Source organism: Astatotilapia calliptera, chromosome 3, assembly GCF_964374335.1.
Source record: "Astatotilapia calliptera chromosome 3, fAstCal68.1, whole genome shotgun sequence".
Lineage (NCBI taxonomy): Eukaryota > Metazoa > Chordata > Actinopteri > Cichliformes > Cichlidae > Astatotilapia > Astatotilapia calliptera.
Genome location: NC_137424.1, coordinates 28,700,743 through 28,722,511, shown reverse-complemented (window position 1 = coordinate 28,722,511; position 21,769 = coordinate 28,700,743). Strand labels below are relative to the sequence as shown.

The following is a 21,769-nucleotide window of genomic DNA, read 5'->3' as shown; positions in this document are numbered from 1 at the left end:
CACACTTCCTTCACTGTTTGTACAAGTGCTGAACAACAAGTGAGCAGAAGTTAATGCTTGGAGGAACATTTTGTTCACTGTAGGTCTACCAGTTAAGAAACAATCAGTAGCAAGACCCACTTCAAGAAGGATTTTGACATTACCTCTGTGGATACTCAGTATCGTAGCAACCAGTGTCTCAACTGAAAAAATATTGTTGCAAATCTCTCTGAAAGCTCTGATTTTTCAGAAGAGATGGCAAAACTAAAAACCTTTTGGACCCCGTTGGACAGAGGCCCTAACTTAAGATGACCCTGCTGACATCATGAGCGTTAGTGAATTGAGGAAGTTGCCATTTCCTCATGCGGAGCTGTACTCTCCTTAATGGCTTAACCTTTTCACAAATACACAATATGAGAAAAAGGCTTCATATTCAACATATTAAACATCTTCATCATTTTGTCTTCAACTGTCTTGGTAGAAAAGTTTAATTGTTAATCTGCAAATGACTCTCAGAGTACTGCAGAACTGCCCCAGTGCGCTCTCAAACACGCCTCTCCAACCAAACTCTGCCAAACCGTGTGTGATGAAAGTGATCCAAACAGTAATATGAAATCGGTACATTACTGTTCCAAGAAGAAATGGAACAATTACCAGCACAGAATGCTGATGCAATTAGTTTAAATTAAGTATAATATAGTACAATGTAGCTCTTTGACAAAGCAGCAACAATGGCAAGCAGACAGTGTAAATTAGTACCGACAGGAACATTAAACTCAGTATAAATCAGTCTGAATGAACATTTGCTAGTTCCAAATGTGATGTGTCTGCCAAATGGCATTATTTACATCAACAGCAACTCTCCAAGGCTGCTAAGCTATTCAGCTGACAAGAAAAGAGCAATCAAGAGTCACATGAGAGCAGGAACAAAAGTAAAGAAAAAAGCAGAGGAAGGAATCCTCTGAATTTGTCTCTTTCACATGCACATTCTCCGCCAATAACCTTGTGGCAGTGTGTCTATGCATCTGAGCCTGAGTCATTACAGCCAATAAACATAATAAGATGTTTAGCTAAAACACTCGCTGTTTAATTATGTGTGGCTTTTTAGCCGGATATAACGGGCGCACATGTTTCGGGAGATCATGGCTGTTAGCAACGGAGCAGGCGAGGCTCGTCTGCTCAGTACCTGCGGGTAGAGCTGGGGAAAAAACCTCTCTGTGGAGAATCCAAGGCTTTGTGACTCAATCGGACCATATATAGAGTGTGAAATGTTACCCAGGGGCACTCTTAAAGCCTTCCTGAAGCCCACTCGCTCACAGAACAACCAATGCTCATGCCTCCGTCATTACAGATCTGAAGTGTGTCAATGTGTTTCTGATGCATATTAGCCTTCGGAGGGATAAAACAAAACGTGACTATACTGTAAAATTAAAACGCTGATTAAACACAAAGAATTCATTTAAACACAAACCACGACACGTTTCATAATGAAGGATACTAATGCTAACTACCGGCACTACTGGCCAAGCCTGAGAAGCGATGCTGAACTTCAGCCAAATTCCCAATCTACCCGAGCCAGTGAGGTCAAGAATAGATTAGTGGGAATTTTGAATGTGCTGCGACCTCAGCTGTGATGCCTCATGTTTCCCATTCATCTAAAGAAAACTGTCTGTCTTGGAAAGGGGTGGGCAACAAGAGAGGACTGGACGGTAGCTTTGCTTCGCAAGTATTAGCAGTGAAGGATGAAGGGCCAGCTGTTACCTGAGATATGCAAATAGGCAGAAGAAAAAGCTTTGATGTAAATGAAAAAGCTCATACAGCACTGAAGCCTCTGTTGTGCCAGAAAGATCTTGCTAAAGAAAAAATAAAAAGGCACAATAATTCTAAGGAACTGTGAGGGAACATTGTAATGCTGAGGCGGTACATTATTCAAGGCAAAGGCTGGATCAGAATTGCAGGCTGTCCTGTAGACACACTCTGAGGAATGCAGATGAATTATACAGCTAAATTAAAACAACAAACAAATTATTTTACCAATCTGGAGACGACACTGCTTTAAAAACTGCACTTTTATCAAGCAAAAATATGTACAAGATGCAATTTGCTTCCTACATGACCCATAATGAAGCTTTAACGTAAGGTCAATATGGGAGTAATCACATAATGTGTTCGGCTACTTTTCTGTTTACATGTCTAACACTTTCCCACACTGTCCATCTGATTACTGACATCATTACTCGAGTCCAATCATCTTCTCGCCTGCCTTCTTGGAACCAATCAGCCTGGTTTAAATCTGTGCTCTTGGTCATCCTCCCTTTCAGACTGTCTCCTCCCCATCTCCACCTCAGAAACCTCGGCCAGAGCTCTGCTTAAGCCTCAGTCTTCATCTTCACCACCATCAGTGTCTAGACTCCGGGGGGTCCTGTCCTAAATCCTATCACTCCTGGGATTCTATTCTGCCATGATGGGTCATCGGAGTCTAATTGCCAAATAATTAATTTCTCTCTCCCAATAAATTACGTTCAGTTCTTCCAAGTTATCTCTTCTTATTGAAAAGCAACTTAAAGAAGACCAATTATGCTTTTCTGTATTTTCTGAATATGTATAACATTATGACTAGGGATGGGTACCGATTTCACGGTAGTAATCAGACCGAAAAGCTTTATTTATGCTTTATTTCTGTGCTTTTTTTTCCCTGAGATGTCATACACTTTGGATTCTAGCCAATCATTTTACCTTTCCGAGGATAGTAGGCGGGCCCAGGTACGTACGTTCTTTTAGAGCAGAGCTACAGATTAAAAATGCCCAAGGCGAAGCGATCAATGTCTGGCTGTACTTCACAGCAAAAGATGCAAACTCAGCAGCCTGCAACAAGTGCTTTAAGCTGATACTGTGCAAAGGAGGTAACTCCTCGAATCTGATGAAACACCTGGCGACGCATAGCGTTTCTTTAAAAGCCGAGAAATGCACCGCATTTGATAGCTTGCTGCAAGACCTCACACCGAGCGCATCTACTGCGGGTGTGTGGTGCCTGCTATCGGACCCGGAGTTAGCAACATCCCCCAAGAACCCGAAGAGGAGAGTCCTGGCCCCTAGCCCTGCCAGTGTAGCAGAAATGATGAGGATGATGATGGCAGCAGCAGCCATTCTTCTCTGGGTGAGTAGTTTAATGTTGTTCCTGTGTAATTTATGTTGAGTAGGCTAACCACATTATTAAATTAATGCATGTAAGGTGAACTAGCAAACACCGTCGTAGTTACATGCGTCTGCCTTCTTGTTTGATGGCAGATACTCCCTGCACCCTGGCCAAAAAGGCTAAAATGACCAAAGAAAAAGAGGGAAACAGCTGAACATGAGAGGTTTTTGGACAAAGTTTGTGTTTTTTCCATTGTTTAAGCACTGCTTCCAGCCAAGAGTGATACCATTTATGCCCCATAGCTGCAGAAAAGGCTAACATTGTTATCTTTTTACAAAAAAAGAAAACAAAACAGCTAAACAGGAGAGGTTTTTGGACAAAGTTTGTGTTTTCCATTGTTTAAGCACCGGTTCCAACCAAAGGAGGTATCTTGTATCAACAGAAAAGGCTAACTTGGTTATCATTTTGCAGGAAAAAAGAGACTGTTAAAAATAAAAACATAAGAGGTTTTTGGACAAAGTTTATGTTCTCCATTCTTTAAGCACCGGTTCGAGCACAGTTTAAACACCGGCACCGTTTCAAAAGTACCGGTTTGGCACCGATATCGGATAAAACCTAAACGATACCCATCCCTAATTATGACCAGTGACAGGTGAAGTGAATAACACGGATTATCTCTTCGTCATGGCAGCTGTTAGTGGGTTGGATATGTTAGAGAGCAAGTGAACATTCTGATTTCAAAGTTGATGTGTCAGAGACAGAAAAGTATGCAAGGGTAAGGATTTGAGCGAGTCTGACAAGCACCAAACTGTAATGGTTGGACGACTGAGTCAGAGCATCTTCCAAAACTGCAGCTCTTGTGGGCTGTTCTCAATCTGTGGTGGTCAGTGTCTATGAAAAGTGGTCCAAGGAAGGAACAGTGGTGAACCAGAGACTTGGTTACAAGCAGCCAAGGCTCACTGACATAGATGTGGTCCAATGCAACAGATGAGCTGCTGTAGCTCAGATTGCAGAAGAAGTTCATTGTAGATAGAAAGGTGTCAGAATACACAGAGCATCGCAGTTCTTTGCCAATTTTTGAAGCAAAAGGGGACTAATGCAATATTAGACAAGTGGTCCCTTTCCCACCGGCTACTCAAGCCTTTTGTTTTGAAGGCAAGCCAATCAGAAGAAAACAGATAAAAGCAAGGGGGGCTTAAAGGGAGAGGAGCTAAAAGACGGCATACGAAACAAGATAAATATAAATAACATTGATAAATATAATTATATATTAAGTGTCATAAGGACTGTTTTGATCTGTGAATCATACAGCTCTAGTCAAATCAAGAATGCATATAGCAGGTCTCCTTTAATCCAGTTTTGTTCATTCTGTACTTTCTGTCTCACAGTAATAAAAACATCTTCTTTTTTTTTTTACTTTATTTTCTGATGGGGTTGCCTGTGTAAAAGAAACTCGGACCAACCTAGCTGAGAAGCGTGCAGGCCTTGGCTGGACCTCCTCCTCCTGTCAGCTCTGTGTTCCCAGGAGTCACTGCTCAGCTCCCCGTTACTGGAACTGTAAGTGGGGGTCCACTCCCCTGGGCTGGTCCTGTCGTGCTGCATGGAGGCACTGCTGGGACTCTGCGGACTGTGTGGCGTCCGGTGGCTGCTCCTCTCGCGGGGGTTTGGTGGAGGCGGTGTCAGGGGTAAAGGCTTTAGTTCTTGGTATTGCAGCGCTAAATCCAACAGGGGTCTGGGGAGCGGCTCCGAGGTGGAGAAGGTGATGAGATCGTCCACTACTGGAGGGTCTGAAATGAGGGGCCTAGGATGAGAAATCTCAAGTTCAGAGAGGCTGCGGCCCTCTAAGCAAGGTGGGTGAGTTCGAGGTGGCACTCTTGGGGGAATATCCAGGCAGCGACCAAGTCCTATGGAGGCAAGCAGGGAGCCGCTGCCCAGCAGGGCTCGGTGGGTGCTGTTAATCAGGCCACTGAGAGGCCCCCTCTCAGGCCTTGGAGAGCTAGCTGGGGAAGAACTCCCTTCCTCACTGCCCGAGTCTCCTTGAGACAGAGGAGGCCACGGGCTATCCTTCACCGATGAGCCTGCGGAAAAAGAAAGGTTTTAAAAAGACACAAGGAGAGCCCAAAATAGAAGAAGAGGAATACTCAATGTATTTATAATTCATTTAGCTTCGATTCATAATTCACGGTCATGGCAGAGAGAATTAGAAAGGAGGCTAAGTGGAAGATAAGGTGGTAAAGCTGGTGGTGAAGGGCAGTGGATACCATTCTGAGCAGGTGTAGGGGTTGGCGTGACGGGTCGGTACTCCTCAAAGTCATCCTTGGAGTCTCCATTCTCATTGCTGTCTGCCTTCAGGAGCTTAGCTCTCATCGACAAGCTGAAAACAGGAAAGATTTCAACTTAAGCATGGTGATGGTTAAGCATATCAAATCCATACACACAGAAGGAATAAGCAATTCTGCCGTACCTGCTTTCCTGGGGACTAAGGCGCAGGACTTTAGGACTTTTGGGACTTTTGGGGCTCTGTGGCCTCCAATGAGGGCTCAACCTGAGGTCTCCGTTGACTTGTTTATGAGAAGAGGTATCCAGGGAGGGCCGGACTGGGCTGAGACCGAAAGTCCTGCTGTTGTCACTGGGTACTGCAGAGAAGAGGGGAGAGAATACAATCAGTATGAGCTCGTTTATTATCAGCTTAGTTGCGTTCTAATCGGGTGAGTACGATCATCTCTAACACAGTTGACTTTAGAGCTACAATTCATGAAACTTGAATTTAAATGAAAGTTTAAGCTCCAGCGGACTTTAAAACAGATCATGTGACCACAGCCTATACCACAATAACAGCCGAACAGTCACAGGGCAGAAAGTGTGAAAAAAGGTGCCAAAGTTATCTGGGGGGTGAGCTCCAATGCAAACTTCTGATTAAAGCTGGCACTGCACCTGCCAGACACTGGCGGCACACCAGCGGGCTCGTGCTGCTAACACAAAGTGTGTGAACAGCGCGTGAACTTTCAGCCAGCCTGGGCTCTACTGTCACAACACATATGGACTCCATCACACCCTTCCTAAGGCCTCGAGGATCCTTCTCAGCATGTCAACACCCAACAAGCCAGAAGAGCTATAAGTGGAATGGGCACCACAGTTACATACTGCACATGTCAAGGTGAAAACTTTGAAGCTGTCAGTTTATTCCATTGAGTTGTGGTTCTGTTTTTATCCCCAGTGTTTTGCGCTGCCATTTCATTTCAGCTTCAGAAATGGGAAAAGTAAATATGCTCTCTGATTGGACATGCTGTATTATGTCCTTTGGCCTGTACTGCGGCAGAGGCCTGGCTGATGCACTTTACCGCCCGTCACTCTCCAGCACTATGTTTTCAAAGCAAGCACAGGAGGCAGATGATAGTGCTGGCGTTACGATTTTATAAAGATCACACTGTGGCTCCCCATTCCCAGCCTTTTCCTCTCTGAACTCTTTTCCTTTTTCAGTATGCCTCTATTAATATCAACATGCTTTCATAGAATATATTTTCTCATCATTTTGTAAAGCTCACAGGTTTTCTCCTCTGCCCCACGCTGATCAAATCTTTCTATTAACAGTGAAAAAAATTAAGAGAAATGTTTCTACTGTTGTTCTGACAGGAAATATATTTTGTTAACGTATTAAAAAAAATCCACACACTCCTCCACACTGATATATTTTTATTTAACAAACAAAAAGGCCAAAAAGGTAAGCCTTTTATGGTTTTTGCACACATTTCTGCAGTGCTTCGGAGCCTAGATGTAAAAGTAAATGATACATTGCTTTCAACACAAGTTGGTGACATTGTGACACCGAGTTGATAACGGAATATTCAGAAATAGAGGTGGTTTTAGGTGTGAAAGTAAAATTGTGGACATCAGGAACTCATCAGAATAGTGAGCAGCTGCCTTTTAAAAGGACACATCTCTACATATGACCGAAAAGGCTCTTTGCCTTTTTCCAGCTTGGGAGGAAAACACAGGGAATGGCGATCGCAGAGGCAACGACGTCTGCCTCGGGTAGATGTTGGAAGATGAAAATGTTTTATTGTTACAGTATATTTAACCTTTGCTACGTTGCACATTTTAAATGCTTTGGGATTTTAAGAAGCTTCTGAAAGGCGTCAGTGTGATCCTGACTGGATGCTATTGTAACAAACGTTAGCTGGTTACAGGCTACAGGGCTGCTGCAACACAGCCAGCACAATCATCTTCATGCTTTTTCCTTATTAACCTGACTTCTATCAATGTTTTGATTTTGCGCAAACGACAGCGTGGCGGCGATTCCCACGCTCTGTAGCATTTAGATCATCAATTAAAAGTCCAAATTTAGCCTGCTGTACCTCAGGTACTGGAACTGGAAGAAGGAAAAGGACTAATAGAACCAAATCTAATCCTGCCCCCGCAGATAGAAAAAATAAATAAATAAATGATGACAGCAGTATCCATAAGCTGCCAACACACATGACACAGCCAACCTACTGAGATGCTAAAAACACAAACTATTACAATCTCAGAGTTCAAAAACTCTCTAAAAATAAGAGGCAGTTTAATTTTCAACATATCTATTCAGTAAAAATATGGCACAGTGGAATCTAGCTCTGTGGACTAATGCAAATCAATTTGGCAGTTCTCTAGACAAATCAGTACGGGAGGCCCTTGCAATAAATCACTGCTTGCTACCGAGAGGGCAAGCATAAATATCCACTAAACACATTTTAATGACAGGCACACTCATGGCTTAGTGACTGCCATTAAGCAGAGTCATTAGGAAGTAAAGAAAACCAGCCCGCTACTTAATGAATAAATGAAGCTGGCAGATGTTTTAGATTGACTAACCACTTTATAGATAAATGTTTCACTGCAATTTGTGCTTTTATGTTAACCCGCGGTGGTAATTGTTTTGTGAAGTCTCTTTTATTGCCTGTTGCTACACCACAAAATTTCCTTTTGGGTTGTATTAAAACGCCCCGTGACCTGCTGGCTACAATTTCCCTCCGAAGGGAAAAATCTCGGGCGTTTGTCTAAGAAGCCGACAAGCAGGCGAGCAATGTAGATCTCTGCCGCTGTTGCAACCCTTTTCTCCTGGAGCAGTGAATTCCTCCCTGCTTATTTTTAATTCAGTAAACCGCACTGTAGCCACTACATGCATATAAAAACTGTAGACGCTTAAGTGCCTGGAAAACATAGCTGAATAGCTCCCCCCACTGCAGCACTGATGTAACTGCAATCAGCAGGGGAGCAGAGCAGGGCAGCGGCGGAAAAAAAAAAAAGCTGCTGAGAAGTGCTGAGCTGCTGAAAGGAAGTCAGATAATATTTGGACTGGAACACACTATTGAAAAGGGAAAAGGGTGTGTGTGAGAGAGACAGAGCAGTGAGGGGGAGAGAGAGAAAGGGAGCTGGGGCCCACAGGGAAATGGGAAGACAAAAAGATGAGTGGGTGGTTGAGAGCACATAAAAGGAGTAAATTTGGAAATGGAGACGAGTAATGTCGCAACAGAGTCTGTGTGTGCATGCAAGATGGTGAGAGACGTTATTCTTTTGCTTTTCTCAGCGCGTTGAGAAACGCCTCCACATACACTCGATATATATGTACGTAAAAACGACTGCACTCACACTGGATAGCGCGGAACCGCGGTCCAAAGGAAGGTGAGGAGCCCGAACCCAAATCGGGAGAGTTCCGCCTTTTCTCCAGGCCTGGGGATGCCTGCACCGTAATTTTATGTATGAAATCTGAAAGACACACAACAGGATGTAAGACATTCATAAAGTCAAGAAATGTCAGCTGTTTTTGAGGTTGCAACATTTTTTTTAGCTTCCTTATTTCTCTAAAGAAGCCAAGAGTTTGCTTTTGTAGAAATCGAGTGTTACACAAATTGTGATAGCAGTATTTCATTACATATCTATAAAACGCAGGAACTGAAGCAGACTTTAGCTGTCACACCTTCCACAGCCGATTTGTGCACTAATATGAGCCCCAACATGGCATTTCCCCCACGTTCTTTCAAATGCAATTGTATTTATCCTAGTACTCCTCATGTGTTCTTTGCAGTTATTACTGTCATAATAATTCCAAGTGATAACACATCAATTTGAAGTTTTCAGCGTTGAACCAAGCCAACCAGCAATGAAAGGACTCGTGACCATAAAAACATTTGATCTAGATAAAAAATTAATAAAAAAGAAAAGGTCAAAAATGGAAAAGGCACAAGACTGTTGAAATAGTTTTTAAAGTGAAGGAACTATTCATCCCACTGCAACCCACAGCAAATCCCAAATTCCACAGCAAATAACTTCCAACCCTCTTGAACTGAGTCCTTTTCATTAGTTTTGTATAACAGCTTTTAATACACTTTGCAGTTTGTGGTGTGTGTAAAGCTTTGTTACTGATATGGTACAGTGCTTTGTTTGAGACTGCAATCACTGTTCTCACACTTTCTGAATTTTTCCCGCTCACTAAGCAACCTAATATTTGCAGTTTAAACGTTTCCATGGTTACGCCTCCACCAATCAGGGGCATTGCTTTTTTGATTTAGGATTGTGGGTAGAGTAGTTTTTTCGAGAGAGAAAAAAAACAAGGTTGATATCGTAGAGACCTGTGGTTTTTACAGGGGCATATATGGTATCACAGTCTCGCAGCTCACATCAAGTCTACTTTGGGTGCTTACAACATTATGGCTCATAATCAAAATCTCTCTGCAGAACACAAACAGGATTTTTATTTTTAAAATCTCACTGATGAGCTTTGATATAGGCAGATACATAATTGGAGGACTCACGAAAGACCTTACTCTTTCCATGTATCAAGCATTAAGGAAGCTACTAGTGGCAATGGCTGATAATGGCATGCTGATTAAAGTCCGTGTTTAACTACAACACTGATATTACTCAGAAAGGCCTGCAGGCCAATTAACACTATTCTATTCTACAGATAAACTGTAAAATTAATGAAAGACCTACATGTGGTGTCAGAAAGGAACTGCTACTGTTTGCTAAAGTTTGCTAGTGCATGTTGCTATGCTAATAGAGGTTAAACTAGCTAGCTAATTTAGCACATGAGGCAGCTAGCTTTAGCTAGTTAGCAAAAGTAGTGATTTTATGCAGAGTAACTGTTATGCAGTCGATAGACATGGAAGATAGGTGTATATGTTAAAAGCAGGACAAATTATTTACACTGTTACTATCCCAAAAATTTCACATTCATCTAAATTATTGCAAATCAGTCACCAATCTTGCTAGTGCTCAACTTGCTAAGGCAGCCTATCTGTTAAAAGGCCATATATGCAAAGCTTAACGAGTCTTCCTTAGTGAAGATTTTATGTTAAGATTGTATATTTCTGAAATGTTATGATTTAGATGTCTTACTTTTGTGTTTTAACACAGTTACAAAGTATCCCATGCTTTACTTTCTCAGATATTTTTGAATATGTGTGTATGTGGGGAAAAAAAATATCCCAAAAAGGACACATAAGTATGTTCCAGCTACTGAACCCCCTCCAAAAAGCCCACAATATATATGTTACTGCAGGGTATAAAGTGCAAGTTTAATATAGGATGGAGAAAAAGACAATAATAATATTGGTGGGAAAAGGGGAAAAAAAGAGAAAGGGATTCAGGCACATACTGTAAGAAGGAAAATAAAACCAGTGGCCAGGGAGCTAAAGAGGAAAAGGAACAAGACAAAATGGGTGAGGAAGGTATGCTTAAAAAGAAAGAGGGAGAGAGAGGCACAGAGTGAGAGCAAGAAAGTGAGAGAGGCCAGCCAGCAGTCTGTCCATGGACAGGAAGTGTCGAGGCGTGGTTGGCTCACTCTCCCCTCTCATCAACCCCCCACCACTACCACCACATCACCGCCCTGCTGCTGCTGGGAAAGGCCTAACCACAACACACACATACACAGCGCGCATTTATGCATGCTTGCTCAGCCCAAAATACATGCTTTGAAACACTTGATGTGAACTGCTGCAGACTGTGTGACTTTGTGATAGCTCAGGACAAGAAACGGCAGTCAGGTGAGTAAGAGAAGAAAAAGAGGAGGGCAAAGTGAATCCTGGTCAGAGTAGATATCAGCAAGTCAGACCTGTGATCCACCTTTAAATTATTTATTTATTTTTAGATGGGGAGGGGAGCTGCTGAAAAAAAGATTTAAAAATGACAAACTTTTTTATAATAGCGCAAAACTGCACCTGTCTGCAGCCTCTCTTTCAAAATGTCAATCTTTACATGAGTTCAGCCCTGATAGCAATTTTCCAAGGAGCCGTGCTACAAAAATACCAGTCGTGCCACAAAAACTCTCCCTCACTTCCTTCTCACTGCTCTCTTGCATGTGTTTTTTTGGACTGTTGTTATTTTTTGCTTGTTGAGACTGACCAAGAAATCGAGTCTGATCTCTGACAGAACAAATCAAAGGTAGATAAGATGGATAGACGGATATAAGCCGACGCACCTTGGGGCATGCTGATCTTCTCGCCGTTCTTGGACTTGAGTTTGTGCTTTTTGAAGGTGCCCTTCCTCTTCTTGACATTAGGTTTCTCCTGGTTCTGGTTCAAGTGGAGGATGAGGAGGCTGAGCTCACGCTCGAACACATCCTGCTCCCACTGGGCCAGCTGTTGCTCACGCTGCCGCAGGAACTCTTCGTGAGATTTCTGCTCCAGAGCTGCTCGCTTTAGCTCCTCTTCACGGCATCGCAGCTCCTGATGGAGGGCGAAAGGCAAGTGAAAGAAAGTATTTAGAAGTGAATTAATATCAGCAGGTCTCGTGTGTGTGACTGAGGTTATGCAAATTTACAGTTTAATGAAACAAAATTCTGAGAAAATTGGTAGCAGTGAAAGCTATTATTATGCATGATGACTCACAGCTGCTCTTTGACATTTTATTTGATGGGTTTCTCCTCCTGGGATACTACACTAAATACTCTGTTAAATACTGTGCTGCTAAGAACATGGCTAGAGGGGCTCGGTGACCCCCAGGCCACAGAAATAAGGGAGAATAACAAAGACTGGCAAGACACCTCAGCTGCTGTGGCTCTTAGAGTTAGGGTGCTTTTCCAGAAACCCCTGAAACATACAATATTTGTTGAGGACTTTGGTTGTCCTGAGCTGTGGGATCTGCTCAAGCAGAGGGGATGAAAAGCCCACCTATGATGAGGCTGTGCTTAAAAACCAAAAATCCCACTATAATCCTGTTGTCATAAACAACTGTAGGCCTGACAGCTCCACCCTTCAACATTCATTGTGGAGTATATCCACTATCTCTCCTCTGCACATTTCCAAACCATCTCAACGTGAGCTGTCCGTCTGATGTACTTCTTTCTAATCTTGTCCCTTCTGGTCATCAACATCTTGATCGTCAACATCTTCAACCAGCCACCTCCAGCTCTCGCTCCTGTCGTTTTGTCAGTGCCACATGCCACAGCGGGTCTCACTACCACGTTGTAAACCTTCTTTTTCACTCTTGCTGCCATCCCTTTGTCACAAATCACTGCTGACACTCGTTTCCACCCACTCCACCCTGCCTGCTCTCTCTTTTTCATCCCACTTTTGCAGTGTCCATTCCTTTGGCTGGTTGACTCCAAGTATTTAAACTCACTGAGTGAAGTAACAAACTTACTGCCACCAAAAGACCAATTCAGAGCCAGAATAAATCTCCAGCTGATGGTGTGTTGAACCATAATAAATCAACGAAACACATTAAAAGAAAAAACTGCACAGAAATGTCAACATGAACATTAACCCGGATCATGTGGTTAATGAAACATGTTCAGTTAAATGTCAGTAGTGGGCTTTGTGGATGACTTCATTTTAATATCAGTACCATCAAGTTGTTATTATTTAAAATGACATTTTCTAAATCAGAAGCTAGCCCTGGCAAGGGCATGGCTTAGTGATTCAGAGTTGAGGGCCTCTTACCTTCTCTTTAGCCCGGAGTTCATCAAACATGTCCTGGATCTCCAGTTTCCAGTCCTCCTGCAAGGAGTGGAACGAATCCTGCGGCATCTCTTCCTTCACCTGCTGCTCCAAGGCCATCAGCTGGGCCAGGATGGAACTGAAATTGGGTCTGCGATGGGGGTCCTGGTCCCAGCACTCTGTCACACATACAGGGGATACAGTGAGTCACAGGGATGCAGTTGGTGCTACACCAAAGTGACGTGCATATGTAGCTGTCCAGAAGTAATGGACCAATCAGAAATACAGAGCGATTAGAAACGTTACAGTTGGGGGAAAAGATCAGAGGTTACTTTAACTGACAATAAGACGACAAATTTACTCATTTCTAGGACAGCTTCACATATTTTGAGCATTTTCTTAAAATCAAGGGACCTGAAAGTCCCTCATTCATTAATTTTAATCCTCAGACAAAATGAAAAAAAAAAAAAGAAGAAGAATTTCATCATCCAACTGAATGCCGTCACCTGAGATTTAAAGACTTAAAATTAGGTCAGATAACTACATGAGGCGTATGTCTTTGCACTTATTACATGTAATATTGAACAAGTAACCTGCAAAGCCTCTAACTTTTATTTACACATGTTTCAGGCACTTTGTGTGAGCACAATTTAGAGTCAAGCTGATCACTTATTCAAAGTGTCATGCTTAATTAACTTGCTGCGGGGACTTTTGCATAATTTGCTTCTAAACTTTAGGCATTACAAGAAGATCAAAAACCAATCCAATAATTAATTAATCCTCTGAGGTGGCTACTGGTTGTTTTGTGCACTGATCCTGACTTAGGAAAAAACAAAAAAACGACAAAATGACATCAAGGGAAAGGGAATCCAAGTGTCTACTTTTCTGGACCAGCTGGTAGCTTGACAGCAAGCACCCAGGTGGCATTTCTTCTTACTTTAAAACCAAAAAACAGAAGATAAATGGGCACAAATGTATTGCATAAGATGGCTTCTGCATAAAACGCTTCCTCTCAATGGCCACGTTACTGACAACATGCAGGGATTTGGGGAAATGGAAAAGAACGCGTGCTCGGGACAGCAACCTGATGGCACGCTAAAGTCCTGTCACACCACTGAATCGAACGCCAAAATTTCGTTACATTTCTGCAGGAGTGTACCACCTGACATGAGCTGCGCAAAAGGTTCGGGGCACGTGGAAGGGATGGGCAGGGTGAGCTTGTTGACGGCGACTCCATAGGCGACAGCGAGTCCATCGATCCCTCTGTAGGGTGCCTCTCCTGTTAGCAGCTCCCACAGCAGAACACCATAGCTGGAGGGGAAACAAGCCAGACAACGAGGCATGACACAGTGAGCTCGAGCCAAAATTAGACACAGGATGTTGGAACACTTCATTATGTTTACGCTGCATATACCACTTATATTTACATTTCTATGTGATATCAACCAAATTACCGTCGCATTTAAACAGCAAACAAAACCTCTAGGCTTGTGTGTTAGAAAGAAAATGATTTTTTTGCCCCCAAGCTGCCATGTGAGGATGTTTTTCTATCTGGAAGCTGTTAGTGCAAACTACATTTCATTTATTTAACAGTGATAGCGAACAACGATCAAAACAAGAAGAAGATTAAAAAACTCACAGCTAGGGTGTAAATGGACTGGTATTTATGTGCAACCCCAACTCCAAAACAGTTGACATGGTGTGTAAAATATAAATATAATACAGAATGGAGTGATTTGCAAATCTCATAAACCCAGAAAAGAGAAAATACACTAATTTAAGAAGAAAACAGTTTTTAGGATTTTATTTTGAATTTGAGTTGGGACAGAGCCATGTTTCCCACTGTGCCACATATCCTCTTCTTTTAACAACAGTCTGTAAATGCCTGGGAACTGACGAAACCAACTGCTGGACTTTTGGGGGAGGAATGTTGTAATCTTACTCGCAGTGATGACATGAGGAGACCAAACAACTAATGTCGCTGTGAGTTTGGAGTCTATTCATGAGGTAAAAGGCAGACTGACAACCTGTTCAGGGGTAACACATTCCTGCCTACGGCCAATTTAGAACCAGCAGTTTATCAAACATGCATCTATGGACTTCAGAAAGGAGCAAGCAGAGATAACCAGAGAACCCACACAGCAGGCGGGGAACTTTTCACTGCTCTTCCGATGAGCAAATGAGCTGTTCTACAAGTTGAGCTAGACTTACACTAAGTGGGATATGAACATTCAGCATTAAAGACATTTTAATCTCGTGTACCCAGACAAGCTACTCCCTGCTGCAGCCTGGAGTAGACAGGAAGAGGGAGGAGCATGTAAACGGTGTTGTGGATAAAGTGGTATAATTGAGCTATTTCGACCAGCGGTGGATAAAATCAACACACCTTCTGAGAAAACAAAATTATTTAAAGAATAATTGATTAAAATATGTTTCAGCTTCAAGAATTCAATACCAATTCAGTATACAATGACTTGCAAATCAGTGCATTCTGTTTTAATTCACGTCTCAGGAAAGAAGGTAAGAAGAAGGTAAGATGATAACTTTTAAATCCGGGTCATCTTTCATTCCAATTCATGCTTTGTACAGCAAAGATTATCTTTTATACCTTCTCTATGACAGCGGTGACAGAGAACCAAGAGGTCTTTGTGCAGTGGAATATTTCTGCTTGATGAAACACGTGCTTACATAGCACTGTGAACTCATGCATGCAAAACTTGCGCAAACACAAGTACACAAAGACACACACACACACAGGACTTTTGAGCCCACACAATGGGATCAGCCCTGTGTCCTAAGAAGATGAAGTGTGGCGTAGGACTTGGATCTCCCACACTGTCAATTAGCCCTCGCCCGGACCTGACTGAACACACACTGCAGGCTCACTAAGTGGAGAGCGCAGGCCGCAGCCTTTTTTTATTTAGTTCTTTAATTACAACTTCCACACACTGTGACTATGCAGAAACGCCGCTCGCCGGCTCGCCCCGAAGCGGTCGTCGTCTGCGCATGGTGGCTTTGGAGACGAGCGGCCGTGGACAGATGAGAAAGAATACAAAAACAAAGATTAGCCTTCATTTCTTCAGAGCGGGGCTGCCTGCCTGTTTGCTCGTTTCACCGGTTTCCAGATTCTGCAGTGAAATTTCACTTTGTGTGGGTTTGCAGTTGATGGACAAAGGCTATGGAAACTGCCTGCCTGCTGAGCTGGTTTCATATAGGATCTGTATGTAGAAGTTCACATCTATAGGATTACAATTAAACCACAGCACATTAGAGTTATCATGCTTTTTTTTTTAATAGTTTTATCTGTTGCTCAGTGAAAACATCCCTGCTGCCTTATTCCAAATGCAAATTCATGTACTGTGCACTTCAATCACAAATCCCCTCTCAACAAATCACACAGTTGTTTAAGGCATTATTATAAAACCACAAGCCATAATCAAGGGACTCTGTGTAGATGTGGCCAGACACACACACACACACACACACACACACACACACACACACACACACACACACAAAGATATTCCCAGATAAAGGGCTGCGGTTAGGTCGGGTGTGTGGCCTCCTTCTCCGTCTATACTGGAGACAATGGGACAGTGTGCAGCACACATGTCCCACAACAAAGCACAGAGCAGCTTTTTGAAGAGACGCCATCACATGGTCGTGGCAGCCTTGCTGCAATCCATCACTCTGTCCCTCCATCTCTTCATCACAGAGTCTCCCACTATCACTTCTCTATTCTTTCACCCTCTAATTCTAACCCATCACTTTGTCCTTTGGACGACAAGTCTACATACACACAAAGCTTCAAAAGACCAATTTCAAATTCTTCAACAATACCAACAGAAAACACGGACATATATGAGCTCCTTCAGTAAAGTCACCTTGCCGATGATTAAACTGCTAACAATTTTAAGGATTTTGAGATATCTCAAGTCTCCTGATACCTCCCTTTCCTTTTACCAGTAAATTTCTTGCTGAAGCTTGCTTGAAGATTCATTAGCTAAGCTTGGCATGAAGGCTGTAAAAGCGGAAACGGCTAGCCTGGAACAATGCCAATTAATTAACAATAAGCTTTAGCCATGGTGGTGGGTGGATGTTATAAACTTTCCACAAAGCAAGGCTGGGCGCTTCCCTATCCTGTTCTCCTTTATTGCTAAGGTAAGCTAATAGCCTTCAGGCCTTCCTTTATATATACATATATATGAGTGAGAGTGGTTTCCCCTAGACTGGGTGCTTTGGGAGGATGGGTGTTACTCTTCACCTTTAGTTTTAGACAAAACAACACTTGTCAAGAAGCTTTTCTTGCACTTTAAGTTGGCCAACAAGTTGTGGGAGTCATCAACTCCAGTAACACCATCCTCTCCTCAGCTACTCCCTTCCCTGATGTGCTCCTCCCTGCCCTCTCACTGTTTCGCGCAGGGAAACTAGAGAAACAAGCCTGACAATGACTGATTGCAAAATGCAGAAGAGACTGTGACACTGTATGAAAAAGGTGAACTTTTTGTAGTAAATAAATCACTTTTTAATTTTTTTTGTTGTGTGAGTAGGCTGGATGGCGAAGGCAATGGCGGCAGACAATCTTTTGTTAATTTAATGTCTGCAGGAAAGGAAAGAATCATATTTGCTCAAATGTAAAACTATTCTTGTAAGGTGTTGAGAATTACATCATCTCTTTTCCCAGGCCACAACAGTCTTTTAATAACAAACTGTTTATAAGGACACACATTCACAGACTTACCTCCAGACATCACTGCCTTTGGAGAACGTGGAGGACTTGATGACTTCTGGGGCCATCCAGGCATAGGTGCCAGCGGTGCTCATCTTTGTGGTCTTGTGCCATTCTCTTGCCAGGCCAAAGTCTGTAATCTTCAACGTCAACCCCTCCATACATTCATTTTCTATGGGCTCAGCCAGAAGAACTTCAGGAAGACGATGTAGATGGTAGGTAGAAAGGAAAGGGTGGGGGGGGAGACAAATTAATAAAAATGTTTACTATGCAAGTCGAGAAATGTGTTTTGGTTAAAAGTCATTGAAATGCATCGCTGCAGAGATGCACTTGTCTTGCTAGTAGCAGGGGAAAAAAAGACAAAACGTCACACTAAACTGAGCAATGTCTTCAATACGCACATTCACACATTGTCAGTTTCTTTTTCACTTCCTCTTCCTCTTATTTTAGGCCTCTAAAATTCAAGTCGACAAACATAATTTGCTTCAATTTGACCAATCGATGGAACTACATAAACCTCTGCCTAGTTAGACTGGCAGTGGTAGGTGATTGGCAGCGTACACAATACGCTATATAGTATGTTAGCACGTCAAGCTGACCTGTGCACGATTGGGAGCTGGGCCAGACTCTGTCTCCACCCTCAGCTGAACTGAGCTGTGCTGTCAGTGAACTGGCTCGACATGTTGGCCACATGAGGAAATATATAGAGGAAGCACCATTTCTAAAACAAATGTGTTCGGTGACTCCAATAAAGAAGTATTTCTTTTAGGAGCTATTATGATACCCAAATTAAAAGTCTTCCAGCCTTTCTGTTTTTAATCATCCCCCCCATTAAATTTTTTATCCTCAAACTAGCCTGTTAGCAAAATCACCACCGCATTTCTTAAGCTAGCTCAATAACTATTCTCAAATTTAGCCAGCTAGCTCCTGTTAGCTAAAGGAGCAGCAATTATATACTATATAGACTGTTTTAATAACAGTTAATGATATACACTTTAAACAATATCAAACCTCTTTAACTGTTAAACCTCGGGCAACTACTAAATGGGTTATCACACAGCCAAATACATTAAAAATACAAAATTGTTCTGTATAACCAGCTAACGTTAGCTACAGCCACTTCACTTTGATACTTAACTAATAAAAATGTTACCTATAGAAATAATTATTGGCTTATTTTATATTTACTGCATTTTATGCAGCTTCTTATTGCCAAATTCAGAATGACTTACATTTTCTGAAATCACTCACTACTCACTGTATAGAGGGCCTGGATGCATGGTTAATATTGCGATACCCTGTTAGAATCACTTATCCCACAGAGACTTCTGAAAATAATAATTTATAAATGAGCAAGGCCTTAATAGTTGCAGTAAAATGTATTTTCAATTCAATTCAAACACCCATTTCTTTTATGCTGGTGCTTTTGCCTGATGTGGATCAGTTTTAAAAGGTGCAGAAAGAAATGATAAAAAATATCTCCTTCAGCCTATTAGATGAAGTGCAGCATTTAAAAATGCCATCGCAAGATATTTATTTGCACAAACTCAACAACTCAAACTCAAAAAAAGAAACATCTTTCATCTTGCTGCCCTTACACACAGAAGAGCATTACAAGAGCTCACAGTGTGCACCCATCTCAACTGCACAAACAAAAAAATATTACTGCAATATTGCAAGTAAAGCTTATTCCTGTATTCTATTTTCATTAGTGACACTCATTTTTCCAGCCTCTTATCTGGCGCCTGCAGACCGCCATCTGACTGCTGAGCTACAAGTATGTTCAAAGCAAGCAGAACCCACAGCTATAAGTCTAAACAGCTCTTTAAAAGATGTAATCTTGTGTTTTTCCTTACTGGCTACATATAGCATTACAGTGTTCATATTAAAGAGAGCCAAAGTAGATTATTGAACGTTTTAGAATTTAAATAATACTCAGACGTAGGACCTGTTCCGATATTTCGTGCTTTAAAAATATGATCTTTTTTTCCCCCCATTTCAGACACACAAAAAATAAACAGATTTCCCTGACATTTATCGTGTGTAGTTATTTATTTACTCATTTATGCTGTGCCCAACTCTGGTCAGATGATTGCTGTGTTTCCAAACACGAGTGCAACCAACAGGGAAGTGGCAACGTGCCCTCTGTTAGGAAAACTGAGCAACATTAATGCTCATAATTTAAGCGGTTTACTTTTTTAATTTTTGCTTTTCAACTGTTGCAAATGCTGATACTGATAGTTCGGAAAAAGCTAATAGCAGCCGATAATATCAGACTGTCAGTAATGTCGGCGCGCTGATAAATTTCTCGGCTCTATTAAAAAATATCTTATCTTTGATTTGGTCAGTTGTAATTTGATACAGAGGAAGCTTCCAGTGGGTTCCTGTTTTTGTCCTCTCAAGTAAATTAGGTAATGCACTTTCCTGTCAATCCAACATTGATTTATTTAATATAAGGCAGCACTACTGTTCCTTATTGCATTTATCATAGTTCTGTTCATATAGCCTGTTTATACTGCGTCTACATACATATCGGCTGACATATCAAAATATCGGAGCATTGGTGTTAAAGGTTCTGGGCGATGTGGGGAATTTCTGTACATGGGTTTTAGGTATTTTCATAATGATGCTAAGGTGTAAGGTTAAAATATTAAATACTTAATTATTATTAGAAAATGGTAAAATGTATATGCTTATTTATTAAAGTATGTGTTGTATATAGATGGTGGAATTGAGGTAAACTCACCTGTGAGTAAATAATGGTTTAGTCCTATAATAGCTGAGAGTATTTAAGGCTGCCATTTGTCATTAGACACCGATTTGTGCTGCTGCTTGAAGGCTTGACCTGGCATTCATTATCCACGGAGTTATATTATATGTGGACAAATAAACACCTCGTTTCCAAAGTACTCTGCCTCAGCCTTCATCTCCAGCCACAAAAGGCCACTTTGTTACAATCGGTATTTGTACAGAACCTAAAAACACCCATTTCACTGGGCTCTAATTTTTAAAGCCTAAAATGTCCAGTGAATTGCTTCAATGACACTTTGTTTGATAAATTATCTGAAACTTTGGCTTTCTTTAATATGAACATAATGTAATGGTCTAAAGGTCTTTTAGTTCTCTGTTTCACATAAGTTCCTTTTTTACTTTAGATTTATGCACACCTGACAATGTTGGTAAAAAACTGTCCTTATTGTTAATGCCTGTGTGCTTATAATGACTAGTGTATGTGTGCATATATTAGAGCAGGGCGATATGACCATAAATATTTATCACGATATACATTTGAAAATTTGCGATAACGATAACTGACGATATAATTGACACTAGACAAAATACTTTACAACTCCTCAACTTTATTAGTGCAAAAAAAACAAAAAAAACAAACAAATGTATTTTCACTTAAACGAGCAGCTGTTTTTTTATGTGCATTAAAGTTATATAAAACTTTAACAGTGCAAATGCAAATTCCTTGCTGACAGTTTAAACAAAAGGCATTTCCAGTGGAAATTGGCCGACATGTCCTCAGCATAACCATGTATAATATCCACAAAACCTAAAAAGGGGTTATGCACACACAACACGGTAATATTATGTTGAAGCACAGTACGTATCACTCCGCGAGGCGCCTGCCTACGGTAGCCATAATGCTCCGACAATCCATCAAGCGGTGCCGTTTTGTAGCTTAGCAAAGTCGTACTAAAACATTTGACAGATTTTCAAGCGCCGTGTACATAAAATCGTTTCGAGGTCAGTAAACACAACCAGAATTCATACATAAGGCACACGGGATTATAAGGGGCACTGTCGATTTTCAGAAAAATCAAAGGATTGATTTTAAGTGTGCTGTATTTTCCAAAAAACACTGTAATAACGACGGCCCGCTAGCATGCTCTACCAAAAATAGTGCTCTGTTGTGTATCTGACAGATGAAAGCCAAACCAGTTCCACACCACTGAAGTTGCAGCATTTTTACAAACCAATTCTGGTTCATCCGTTTCATTT

The 21,769-nt window shown here is 41.7% G+C and overlaps 1 protein-coding gene across 2 annotated transcripts in view; it reads right to left on the bottom strand.

Annotated features, from left to right (window-relative positions):
• LOC113017208 (mitogen-activated protein kinase kinase kinase 11) overlaps positions 1–21,769 on the bottom strand; it is a 53,332-nt gene that overhangs the window by 9,604 nt on the left and 21,959 nt on the right. For both annotated transcript variants that reach the window (XR_003271421.2, XM_026160365.2), the window contains exons 2-9: positions 17,774–17,954; positions 14,195–14,343; positions 13,036–13,211; positions 11,574–11,820; positions 8,744–8,860; positions 5,580–5,751; positions 5,377–5,489; positions 4,579–5,193 (exon numbers count right to left, since the gene is read on the bottom strand). Coding sequence is in view for 1 of the 2 variants with exons in the window: in XM_026160365.2 (XP_026016150.2) it covers positions 4,579–5,193; positions 5,377–5,489; positions 5,580–5,751; positions 8,744–8,860; positions 11,574–11,820; positions 13,036–13,211; positions 14,195–14,343; positions 17,774–17,954 (1,770 nt within the window). In the remaining variant the exon portion in view is untranslated. The remainder of the gene's footprint in view (positions 1–4,578; positions 5,194–5,376; positions 5,490–5,579; positions 5,752–8,743; positions 8,861–11,573; positions 11,821–13,035; positions 13,212–14,194; positions 14,344–17,773; positions 17,955–21,769) is intronic.